Source organism: Oncorhynchus mykiss, chromosome 32 (assembly GCF_013265735.2).
Source record: "Oncorhynchus mykiss isolate Arlee chromosome 32, USDA_OmykA_1.1, whole genome shotgun sequence".
In the NCBI taxonomy this organism is placed as follows: Eukaryota; Metazoa; Chordata; class Actinopteri; order Salmoniformes; family Salmonidae; genus Oncorhynchus; species Oncorhynchus mykiss.
This window is the reverse complement of record NC_050572.1, coordinates 320818-334013: the sequence shown is the minus strand read 5'-3', so window position 1 is coordinate 334013 and position 13196 is coordinate 320818. Positions and strand designations below refer to the sequence as shown.

At 46.5% G+C, this 13196-nt stretch overlaps 1 protein-coding gene across 4 annotated transcripts in view; it reads right to left on the bottom strand.

Moving 5' to 3' along the window:
- The window catches only part of spire1a (spire-type actin nucleation factor 1a), a 32626-nt gene that overhangs the window by 15515 nt on the left and 3915 nt on the right, over positions 1–13196 (bottom strand). For all 4 annotated transcript variants that reach the window (XM_036971641.1, XM_036971638.1, XM_036971640.1 and 1 more), the window contains exons 2-5: positions 9677–9708; positions 8958–9188; positions 4439–4564; positions 368–442 (exon numbers count right to left, since the gene is read on the bottom strand). In XM_036971641.1, coding sequence (XP_036827536.1) covers positions 368–442; positions 4439–4564; positions 8958–9167 — 411 coding nt within the window. In that variant the 5' untranslated portion in view covers positions 9168–9188; positions 9677–9708. The remainder of the gene's footprint in view (positions 1–367; positions 443–4438; positions 4565–8957; positions 9189–9676; positions 9709–13196) is intronic.

The following is a 13196-nucleotide window of genomic DNA, read 5'->3' as shown; positions in this document are numbered from 1 at the left end:
CTAATTTTACAGAATTGGAATGCAACTTTCAGTGTACTTCCTGAATTGAAATTGACCCCAAACACAGACAATAGTATCAACATTTAGAGCTTTACAGTATCTAGGTGTCAAGTATCAGAACTGTTCCTGTGTTGAGCGATAAGAGAATTATGGTCTTTCTTACCACACCCTCGCAGTCTGTCTTACCACACCCTCGGGGTCTTTCTTACCACACCCTCAGGGTCTTTCTTACCACACCCTCGCGGTGTGTCTTACCACACCGGATTCTTCTGGTTCTCAGGGATACAGTATATTCAAGCTAACTTCCGTTTCCCCTGAAAAAGCGATGCGGGGACTTTTAGCGCCCGCTACATTAGGCTACGCTTACCCAGTCAGCGTTCTGTAGCTCGTTGACATCTCTGATGGGTTCCTCTCCAGTGACTCGCGCCATCCGCCGCAGGTTCTACAAGGGGGAAGACATGAATGGAGAGCGTGAGAGGTGATCTGTTTAATACACTGTGGGAGTTATGTTGCTCTGGGTCAACACCAGAAGGTCATGGGCAGTGTTATTTATCCGCACACTTCTACATCAATATGTTTTCATGTGATGAGGATGTCAGATCTTGTTCCAGCAGACAGTCCTCATTGAACTTCTGAGTGGGGGTAAAGCAAAGTGGAACTAAATGATAGACATTTTAAAAATGTCTATCAGCTCCTCACTACACCACTGGTTGTCACAGCAGAGCCCCACTGGGATATACATCTCCGGATATACTGTCCCAGTCTACACAGCCAGCTGGGTTCAGAGTATATTGCGCAGAACTCGGAGGAAAAAGGTGGAGGTGTACGTCACGATTAACTACTCATGGTGCGGTAACGAACACGAACTCCAGTCCTTTCGTTTAACCAACCTAGAACACCTCAAACCAAATGCCGACCGCATTACCTCCCGAGAGAGTTCTCTTCGGTCATCGCCATAACTCTTCCTCAAGCTGATACCACAAAGGCGCTCAAGAAAACACACACTGGATTTTGTTCAAACTGGAAACCGCATATCCTGAGGCCACATTTCTTGTAACTGTGGAGTACTCGTACTAACAACTGTTCAACACTGGTCTGACCAATTGGAATCTTCAAGATTGTTTCCCTGTCCACATGAATAAAACAATCCCATTTTGTTACAGCCTTATTCTAAAATGGATTAAACAAAAATCTTCAGCAAACTACACACAATACTCCATAACAAAGCAACATTAAGAAATGTATTTAATTTAAAAACAGAAATAACTTAAGTATTCAGACCCTTTGCTATGAGACTGTAAATTGAGCTCAGGTGCATCCTGTTTCCATTGATCATCCTTGAGATGTTTCAACAACTTGATTCAAGTCCACCTGTGGTAAATTCAATTGATTGGACATGATTTGGAAAGGCACACACCTGTCCATATAAGGTCCCACAGTTGCATGTCAGAACAAAAACCAAGCCGTGAGGTCAAAGGAATTGTCCGTAGAGCTCCAAGACAGGATTGTGTCGAGGCTCAGTGAAGGGTACCAAAACACTTCTGCAGCATTGAAGGTCCCCAAGAACACAGTGACCTCCATCATTCTTAAATGGAAGAAGTTTGGAAACACCAAGACTCTTCCTAGAGCTGGCCACCCGGCCAAACTGAGCAATTGGGGGAGAAGGGCCATGGTCAGGGAGGTGACCAAGAATCCGATGATTACTCTGACAGAGCTCTAGAGTTGCTCTGTGGAGATGGGAGAACTTTCCAGAAGGACAACCATCTCTGCAGCACTCCACCAATCAGGCCTTTATGGTAGAGTGACCAGACGGAAGCCACTCTTCAGTAGAAAGGCACATAACAGCCCGTTTGGAATTTGCCATAAGGCACCTAAAGGACTGTCAGACCATGAGAAACAAGATTCTCTGGTCTGATGAAACCAAAATTGAACTCTTTGGCCTGAATGCCAAGCGTCACGTCAGGAGGAACCCTGGCACCATCCCTACGGTGAAGCATGGTGGTGGCAGCATCATGCTGTAGGGATGTTTTTCAGCAGCAGGGACCAGGAGACTAGTCAGGAACAAAGCAAAGATGAACGGAGCAAAGTACAGAGAGATCCTTGATGAAAACCTGCTCCAGTCTCAAGACCTTGAAAGGTGAATCTTCACCCCAGTCTAACAGGATAACGACCCACAGCCAAGACAACGCAGGAGTGGCTTCAGGACAAGTCTCAGAATGTCCTTGAGTGACCCAGCCAGAGCCTGGACTTGAACGCATAGAAGAATGGGAGAAACTCCCCAAATGCAGGTGTAGCGTCATACCCAATAAGAATCGAGGCTGTAATCTCTGCCAAAGGCGCTTCAACAGGGAGGGACGGCGAGAGGAGAGCGACCGGCGGGAGAGAGGGAGGGACGGCGGGAGAGAGGGAGGGACGGCGGGAGAGAGGGAGGGGAGGCGAGGGACGGCGGGGAGGCGAGGGACGGCGGGAGGAGAGGCGAGGGACGGCGGGAGGAGAGAGGGAGGGGAGGGGAGGGACGGCGGGAGGAGAGAGGGAGGGGAGGGGAGGGACGGCGGGAGGAGAGGGACGGCGGGAGGAGAGAGGGAGGGGAGGTGAGGGACGGCAGGAGGAGAGAGGGAGGGGAGGTGAGGGACGGCAGGAGGAGAGAGGGAGGGGAGGTGAGGGACGGCGGGAGGAGAGAGGGGAAGAGATGTAAGGTAAAGCAGGAGAAAGTCGTAGCTTAATCCGACTGCAGTCAGAGCAGCTACACACAGCAGCCAGGTTACACACAGCAACAAGGTGACACACAGCAACCAGGTGACACACAGCTACACACAGCAGCCAGGTTACACACAGCTACACACAGCAGCCAGGTTACACACAGCTACACACAGGAGCCAGATTTCACACAGCAGCCATGTTACACACAGCTACACACAGCAGCCAGGTTACACAGTTACACACAGCAGCCAGGTTTCACACAGCAGCCAGGTTTCACACAGCAGCCAGGTTTCACACAGCAGCCAGGTTTCACACAGCAGCCAGGTTACACACAGCTACACACAGCAGCCAGGTTACACACAGCTACACACAGCAGCCAGGTTACACACAACACAGGTTACACACAGCAGCCAGGTTACACACAGCAACCAGGTTACACACAGCTACACACAGCAGCCAGGTTACACACAGCTACACACAGCAGCCAGGTTACACACAGCTACACACAGGAGCCAGGTTTCACACAGCAGCCAGGTTACACACAGCAGCCAGGTTTCACACAGCAGCCATGTTACACACAGCAGCCATGTTACACACAGCTACACACAGCAGCCAGGTTACACAGTTACACACAGCAGCCAGGTTACACAGTTACACACAGCAGCCAGGTTTCACACAGCAGCCAGGTTTCACACAGCAGCCAGGTTACACACAGCAGCCAGGTTACACACAGCAGCCAGGTTACACACAGCAGCCAGGTTACACACAGTTACACACAGCAGCCAGGTTACACACAGCAGCCAGGTTTCACACAGCAGCCAGGTTACACACAGCAGCCAGGTTACACACAGCTACCCACAGCAGCCAGGTTACACACAGCAGCCAGGTTACACACAGCAGCCAGGTTACACACAGCAACCAGGTTACACACAGCTACACACAGTAGCCAGGTTACACACAGCAGCCAGGTTACACACAGCAGCCAGGTTACACACAGCAGCCAGGTTACACACAGCAGCCAGGTTACACACAGCAGCCAAGCTACAGCAGCCAAGTGACACACAGTTACACACAGCAGCCAGGTTACACACAGCAACCAGGTTACACACAGCAACCAGGTTACAAATGGTGTAGGGAAGGAGAGGAAGCCACTGTAGACTATTTAGATACAGCACAGAGACCTCCCAGTGTCCTTTGCCTCACTGACCAAGTTAAACCAGATAGTCCCCTGCTGTCATCCCAGCATGCCTTGGGCTTCCCTCGGACTGGCTGCTGACTGTGCGGTGGACTCAACCCCGTTGGAAACGCTCCCTTGTGAATCATTAATCTGTTGAAACTCTCAAATTGATCATTCATCTCCTTACCGACTCAGTGAACTAATGTAATTGGTCTAGCAGTAACTAGGCTAATTAGTTTGGACCAGGAACCCTTTCTGAATAGGGAGAAACCTGGACAGTGCTTTCTGGTCAAATATGGATAAACTGACAACACCAAGCAGCTTTGTCTCCTTTTGGAGATGTGCCTTGCCTGGTTAAGATCCTGATTCTGAGCAGGTCTGCAGAATATGGGATCATTCTAGCTAATTGATCATTGAAACACTTCTACTGTTAGAGCTGTTGATCAGACTCCGGGCCTCTCCAACACACATTATGTCAAACTGATCAGCTGCTGCCGAGTCAGGTACCTCACCTCTTCAGTGAGTAAGGGATTGGGTGAATAAACGTGTCAGGTACCTCACCTCTTTGGCACTCCTGATCTTCTCCAGGAAGGTGCTTAGCTCTCTGGTCTCGGCGTAGAGCGCCCGACACACAGCCTGGTAGTGGTTAGGGGCATCAGAGGGGCTGGGCAGGTGGGACGTACACAGCTGGGAGAAGGAGGAGGGACGGCAGACAAGGTCATATACTGATAATTTAATGTATACACAGATCATTACAGGAAGGAGCTTGAGATGACAGCTCAGAACAGAGTGTGACGGAGAGAGGTTGTTGATGGATGATGTTCCCTAGCAACGGGCTCTAGTAAGTAATCCATTATCAGGACAATATCATTTAGAACACACATAAAAAATGCAATACATTAGGAAAGTATTCAGACCCTAAATTGTATTTGTCACATGCGCTGAATACAATCTGACTGAAATGTTTACTTACCAAGCTCTCAACCAACAAGGTAGTTCAAGAAAAGAGTTGATTCAAAAAATATATTTTTTTGTACATCTAAATCAAAAGGTAAAAAGCAATTTACAAAACAATAACGAGGCTACATACAGGGGGCACAGGTTGGTAACGAGGCTACATACAGGGGGCACAGGTTGGTAACGAGGCTACATACAGGGGGCACAGGTTGGTAACGAGGCTACATACAGGGGGCACAGGTTGGTAACGAGGCTACATACAGGGGGCACAGGTTGGTAACGAGGCTACATACAGGGGGCACAGGTTGGTAACAAGGCTACATACAGGGGGCACAGGTTGGTAACGAGGCTACATACAGGGGGCACAGGTTGGTAACGAGGCTACATACAGGGGGCACAGGTTGGTAACGAGGCTACATACAGGGGGCACAGGTTGGTAACGAGGCTACATACATGGTAATGAGGCTACATACAGAGGGTAACGGTACAGTCAATGTGCGGGGGTTGTTGGGGAATAATCAGATGTTTCATATTCATCATATGTTTGTAAGTTACTTCTCATCAGAATGTGTTTGTATAATACTATGTCAAGACTAAGTTATTTGGGCCGGAGAGAGGGGAGAGGTCAAGCGTGGATCTCTTGGCTCCACAATGTCTGTGTGCCAGTAAATGTGTCTCTGTGATCTTGTCAAGATAGGATGGATTTGATATATGCCTGTTGATATGGAGGATTTGTTTATGGTTCTGAGTTTGAGAAAATAACATAGTTTAGGAGACAAAGCTGAACGATAAATTATGGCCAATGCTGTCTGGCTATGTGTGTGTCTTTGCTATAAAGGATCTCATTTGCAATGTGTAAGGACTCTCAGATAATTAATTTATAGACACTGAATTGATCTGAGAGTCACAGGGTTGTGATAGAGCTCATATAATTAAAGATGGACTTTGTGATAACTGACTTGTGGTTTGCTCTCATGATTTGGTAAATAGAGGACATTTCCACGACAGAGTACAGATTAGTCAATGTCATTTGTAAAGTGACTAAGCATAGTTAATAAACAGCGAGTATCAGCAGCACAAAAACTAATTTGTTGTTAAAAATCTGTCTTATGGCTTGGGGGTGGAAGCTGTTTCGGAGCCTTTTGGCCAAGACTTGCTGTGTGGTAGCAGAGAGAACAGTCTATGACTTGGGTGACTGGAGTCTGAATTTTCTGGGCTTTCCTCTGATACCGCCTATTATATAGGTCCTGAATGGCAGGAAGCTTGGCCCCAGTGATGTACTGGGCCGTACGCACTACCCTCGGTAGAGCATTACAGTCAGATGCCGAGCAGTTGCCATACCAGGTGGTGATACAACCGGTCAGGATGCTCTCGATGGTGCAGCTGTAGAACCTTCTGAGGATCTGGGAAGCCATCCCAAATCTTTTTAGTCTCCTGAAGGGGAAGTGGTGTTGTCGTGCCCTCTTCACGACTGTCTTGGTGCGTTTGGACGATGATAGTTTGATGGTGATGTGGAAGCCTAGGAACTCGACCCGCGCCACTCCAGTCCCATCGATGTTAATGGTGGCCTGTTCAGCGCTCCTTTTCCTGTAGTCCACGAGCAGCTCCTTTGTCTTACTCACATTGAGAGAGGTAGTTGTCCTGGCACCACCCTGCCAGGTCTCTGACCACCTCTCCACAGGCTGTTTCATCGTTGTCGATGATCAGGCCTACTTGTTGTGTCGCCAGCAAACTTACTGGTGTTTGAGTCGTGTTTGCCCACGCAGTCGTAGATGAACAGGGACTACAGGAGGGGGCTGAGCACGCACCCCTGAGGGGCTGCAGTGTTGATGAGCAAGGCAGACGTGTTGTTGCCTAACCTTACCACCTGGGGGCAGACTATCAGCATGTCCAGGATCAAGTTGCAGAGGGAGCTGTTTAGTCCCAGGGTCCTTAGCTAAGTGATGAGCTTTGAGGGCACTATAGTGTAAAACATTGAGCTGTAGTCAATGAACAGCATTCTCACATAGGTATTCCTTTTGTCCAGGTGGGAAAGTGCAGTGTGGAGTGCAATTGAGATTGCGTCATCTGTGGATCTGTTTGGGGCGGTATGCAAATTAGAGTGGGTCTAGGGTTTCTGGCATAACGATGTTGATGTGAGCCATGACCAGCCTTTCAAAGCACTGTTTCAAGGTCTTGCTCATGTCGGCTACGGAGAGTGTGATCACACTGTCGTCCCGAACAGCTGGTGCTCTCATGCATGCGTCAGTGTTGCTTACCTCAATGCAAGCATAGAAAAAAGCATGGTAGGCATGGTCACTGGGCAGCTCGTGGCTGGGTTTCCCTTTGTAGTCCGTAATAGTTGAAGCCACATCCGACCAGCGCCAGAGCAGTGGAGTAGGTTGACGCTTTGCCTGTTTGATGGTTCCTCAGAGGGCATAGCAGGATTTCTTATCAGCTTCCGGGTTAGAGTCCCGCTCCTTGAAAGTGGCAGCTCTATCCTTTAGCTCAGTGCAGACGTTGCCTGTAATCCATGGCTTCTGTTTGGGATATGTACGTACAGTCACTGTGGGGATGACGTCATCGATGCACTTATTGATGAAGCCGATGACGAAGGTGGTGTACTCCTCAATGCCATTGGATGAATCCCGGAACATATTCCAGTCTGTGCCAACAAAACAATCCTGTAGTGTAGAATCCGCGTCATCTGACCACTTCTGGACTGAGAGAGTCACTGGTACTTCCTGCTTTAGTTTTTGCTTGTAAGCAGGAATCAGGAGGATAGAATGATGGTTATTATTTACCAAATGGAGGGCGAGGGAGAGCTTTGTACGTTTCTCTGTGTGGAGTAAAGGTGGTCTAGAGTTATTTTTCCTCTGGTTGCACATTTAACATGCTGGTAGAAATGAGGTAAAATGGATTTAAATGTGCCTGCATTATAGTCCGCGGCCACTAGGAGCGTCGCTTCTGGATTAGCATGGTCTTGTTTGCTTATGGCCTGATACAGCTCGTTGAGTGTGGTCTTAGTGCCAGCATCGGTCTGTGGTGGTAAATAGACAGCTACAATAATACAGATGAGAACTCTTGGTAGATAGTGTGGTCTACAGCTTATCATAAGGTACTCCACCTCCGGCGAGCAATACCTCACGACTTCTTTAATATGAGACATTGCGCACCAGCTGTTCTTGACAAAGACACAACTCCTCCTTACCAGACGTAGCTGTTCTGTCCTGCCGATGCAAGGAAAACCCAAACAAATGGACCAGTGTCATCGTTCAGCCACGTCTCGCAACAACATGAGATATTACAGTTTAATGTCCCGTTGGATAGTCTTAATCGTAGATCGTCCATGGTAACTAATGGTGAATTACCGTGAGACCGGCCGTTATTTGCTTCACAATCACCGGCTGGAGAAATGTCATGACCGCCACAGCCCTACTAGAGACCTATACATAGAGCAGGAGGGAAGGTTGGAGAGAGAGACACAGCCCTACTAGAGACCTATACATAGAGCAGGAGGGAAGGTTGGAGAGAGACAGCCCTACTAGAGACCTATACATAGACCAGGAGGGAAGGTTGGATAGAGAGACACACAGCCCTACTAGAGTCTCCTCCTATAGCCTGGTCCCAGACCTGTTGTCTCCTCCTATAGCCTGGTCCCAGACCTGTTGTCTCCTTCTATAGCCTGGTCCCAGACCTGTTGTCTCCTTCTATAGCCTGGTCCCAGACCTGTTGTCTCCTCCTATAGCACAATGGACTGGCACTCAGGCTAGTAATTAGACCAGTACCGTTCTAGCATGTTACAGGTAACTATGTAGTCGATACAGTGAGACAGGTACCATTATAACATGTTACAGGTAACTAACTATGTAGTCGAGACAGTCAGACCAGTACCGTTCTAACATGTTACAGGTAACTATGTAGTCGAGACAGTCAGACCAGTACCGTTCTAACATGTTACAGGTAACTATGTAGTCGAGACAGTCAGACCAGTACCATTATAACATGTTACAGGTAACTATGTAGTTCGAGACAGTCAGACCAGTACCGTTCTAACATGTTACAGGTAACTATGTAGTCGAGACAGTCAGACAGGACGTACCGTTATAACATGTTACAGGTAACTAGGTCAGACAAGACGTACCGTGAGCACGTCTCTGAATCTTTTAATATTACAGACAGTGTTTGGGTCTTCCTCCTCCTCGGTGGCCTCGTAACCTTCATCATGGCAGGGGTCACTGTCCCTCTCCTTCTCTGCCATGTTGGTCATCATGTCGATGAGTTGCTCCAGAGGCGGACTGAGCTCTCTCTCCTCGCTGTCCTTCAGACTGTAGTCCAACGCCTTGTAGATCATGATTCCCAGAGATTCAATCACCTACAAGACAAAAAAACAACAGGCCGTTATTCACCCACATACGGAGCCAGTAGACACTAACCAACTCCAACAACCGGTGTTTGTCACATACGGAGCCAGTAGATTCATAGGATGGGAAAAGCTTCGGTCTTCCTTCCATTTTAGTGTGTCAGTCAAACGTCTGGGAGTGATAAAGAATGAGAAACAAACCCCTTCTCAGCACCAAGCGGTCTCTGCTGCTGGGCTTCACAACGGACCATTGTCCGCTAGGCTGGTACAAACCCCACTGGATCATAGCGGTCACGCTAGGCTGGTACAAACCCCACTGGGTCATAGCGGTCATGCTAGGCTGGTACAAATGGCTTATAATGGTTTTCATGGTGGGCACTGGGCTCTGTAATGGGGTTGCTTCTCATTCCATGAAACACACCTGGCTAAATGTTACCACAGTCTTACTGTAAAAGCGGAATACAAGGCCCAGTTCTGGAAACAGGGTATATGTAACTCACCTCTAAGGAAGTGTTGGGAGGTCTGGGTTTATCTAGAAGAAAAAAAATTGAAAAAAAGTTAGTCAAATTTACACTAGAGGCCAACCGATTAATCGACATGGCCGATTAATTAGGTCTGATTTCAAGTTCATAACAATCGGTAATCTGCCTTTTTGGACGCCAATTACATTGCAATCCATGAGGAAACTGCACGGCAGGCTGACCGCCTGTCACGGCAGGCTGACCGCCTGTCACGGCAGGCTGACCGCCTGTCACGGCAGGCTGACCGCCTGTTACGCGAGTGCCTTTCCAAAAAGGACCTTGTGGCTGTAATGAGCCAAGGTACGTTGCTAGCTAGCATTAAACGTTTTTTAAAAAAAACAATCAATCTTCACATAATCACTAGTTAATCTAGCTTGTCCTGCTTTGCATATAATCAATGAGGTGCCTGTTAACTTATCAAATCACAGCCTACTTCAACTTTGCCAAACGGCTGATTTACCAAAAACACATTTGCGGAAAAAAAGCACAGTCGTTGCACGAATGTACCTAGCCATCAATGCCTTTCATAAAATCAATACACAGAAGTATATTTTTTTAAACCTGCATATTTAGTTAAAATAAATGCATGATAGCAGGCAATATTAACTAGGAAAATTGTGTCACTTCTCTTGCGTTCGGTGCAGCAGTCAGGGAATATGCAACAGTTTGGCTGCCTGGCTCGTTGCGAACTGTGTTTCTTCCTAACAAAGACATGAATTAGTTTGCCAGAATTTCACATAATTATGACATTATATTGAAGGTTGTGCAATGTAACAGCAATAATTAGACTTAGGGTTGCCACCCGTCTGATAAAATACAGAACGGTTCCATTTTTCACTGAAAGAATAAACATTTTGTTTTCGAAATGATATTTTCCAGATTTAACCATATTAAAATGATCAAAAGCTATTTCTGGGTTTTTAATATAATTACTAAAGTGCCAATAAGAACATCCAATTGTCAAAAGGTATAGTCGCCGTGTCATAATTCCTATAATAAACTACAACCTAAAAACTTCTTAACTGGGAATATTGAACCACCAGCTTTCGTATGTTCTCATGTTCGGAGGAAGGGACTTAAATGTTAGCTATTTTACATGGCACATATTGCAGTTTTACTTTCTTCGCCAACATTTATTTTATCCAAATTGAACATGTTTCATTATTTAGTTGCAACTAAATAGATATTACTATGTATTATATTAAGTTAAAATAAGTGGGTTCATTCAGTATTGTTGTAATTCTCAAAAATAAAGGGAACACTTAAAACAACACAATGTAACTCCAAGTCAATCACACTTCTGTGAAATCAAACTGTCCACTTAGGAAGCAACACTGATTGACAATAAATTTCACATGCTGTTGTGCAAATGGAATAGACAACAGGTGGAAATGACAGGCAATTAGCAAGACACCCCCAATAAAGGAGTGGTTCTGCAGGTGATAACCACAGACCACTTCTCAGTTCCTATGATTCCTGGCTGATGTTTTGGTCACTTTTGAATGCTGGTGGTGCTTTCACTCTAGTGGTAGCATGAGACGGAGTCTACAACCCACACAAGTGGCTCAGGGAGTGCAGCTCATCCAGGATGGCACGTCAATGCGAGCTGTGGCAAGAAGGTTTGCTGTGTCTGTCAGCGTAGTGTCCAGAGCATGGAGGCGCTACCAGGAGACAGGCCAGTACATCAGGAGACGTGGAGGAGGCCGTAGGAGGGCAACAACCCAGCAGCAGGACCGCTACCTCCGCCTTTGTGCAAGGAGGAGCACTACCAGAGCCCATGCCAAATGACCTCCAGCAGGCCACAAATGTGCATGTGTCTGCTCAAACGGTCAGAAACAGACTCCATGAGGGTGGTATGAGGGCCCGACGTCCACAGGTGGGGGTTGTGCTTACAGCCCAACACCGTGCAGGACGTTTGGCATTTGCCAGAGAACACCAAGATTGGCAAATTCACCACTGGCGCCCTGTGCTCTTCCAATCATAATGGTGGTCATTATGGTCAAACAATTCTATTTTTGTTTCATCAGACCAGAATACATTTCTCCAAAAAGTATGATCTTTGTCCCCATGTGCAGTTGCAAACTGTAGTCTGGATTTTTTATGGCGGTTTTGGACCTGTGGCAGTGGCTTCTTCCTTGCTGAGAGGCCTTTCAGGTTATGTCGATATAGGACTCGTTTTACTGTGGATATAGATACTTTTGTACCGGTTTCCTCCAACATCTTCACAAGGTCTTTTGCTGTTGTTCTGGGATTGATTTGCACTTTTCACACCAAAGTACGTTCATCTCTAGGAGACAGAACGAGTCTCCTTCCTGAGCGGTATGACGGCTGCGTGGTCCCATGGTGTTTATACTTGCGTACTATAGTGTGTACAGATGAACGTGGTACCTTAACTTCTTGCGTCGAGCAATCCCGTATCCGGGAGCGTAATCATAGCCTATTTATGATCCTATTTGTAGCCTCAAGCTCATTACCATAACGCAACGTTAACTATTCATGAAAATAGCAAATGAAATGAAATAAATATATTCACTCACAAGCTTAGCCTTTTGTTAACAACACTGTCATCTCAGATTTTCAAAATATGCTTTTCAACCAAAGCTACACAAGCATTTGTGTAAGAGTATTGATAGCTAGCATAGCATTAAGCCTAGCATTCAGCAGGCAACATTTTCACATAAACAAGAAAAGCATGCAAATAAAATAATTTACCTTTGAAGAATTTCGGATGTTTTCAATGAGGAGACTCAGATAGCAAATGTTCAGTTTTTCCAAAAATATTATTTGTGTAGGAGAACTCGCTCCGTTTTGTTCATGACGTTTGGCTAAGAAGAAACCCCGAAAATTCAGTCATTACAACGGCGAACTTTTTTCCAAATTAACTCCATAATAAAATCGACAGAAACATTGCAAACGTTGTTTAGAATCAATCCTCAAGGTGTTTTTCACATATCTATTCGATGATAAATCATTCGTGGCAGTTGGGTTTCTCCTCGGAAGCAAATGGAAAAATACACGCAGCTGGAGATTACGCAATCATTTCGACGGAGGACACCAAGCAAGGACCTGGTAAATGTAGTCTCTTATGGTCAATCTTCCAATGATATGCCTACAAATACGTCACAATGCTGCAGACACCTTGGGGAAACGACAGAAAGTGTAAGCTCATTCCTGGCGCATTCACAGCCATATAAGGAGACATTGGAACACAGCGCCTTCAAAATCTTGGGCATTTCCTGTTTGAAATTTCATCTTGGTTTCGCCTGTAGCATCAGTTCTGTGGCACTCCCAGACAATATCTTTGCAGTTTTGGAAACGTCAGAGTGTTTCCTTTCCAGAACTGTCAATTATATGCATAGTCGAGCATCTTTTCGTGACAAAATATCTTGTTTAAAACGGGAACGTTTTTTTATCCAAAAATTTAAAGAGCGCCCCCTATATCAAATCGCTACTAGAGATTCTGGGTTCGAGCCCAGGCTCTGTCGCAGACAGCCGCGAC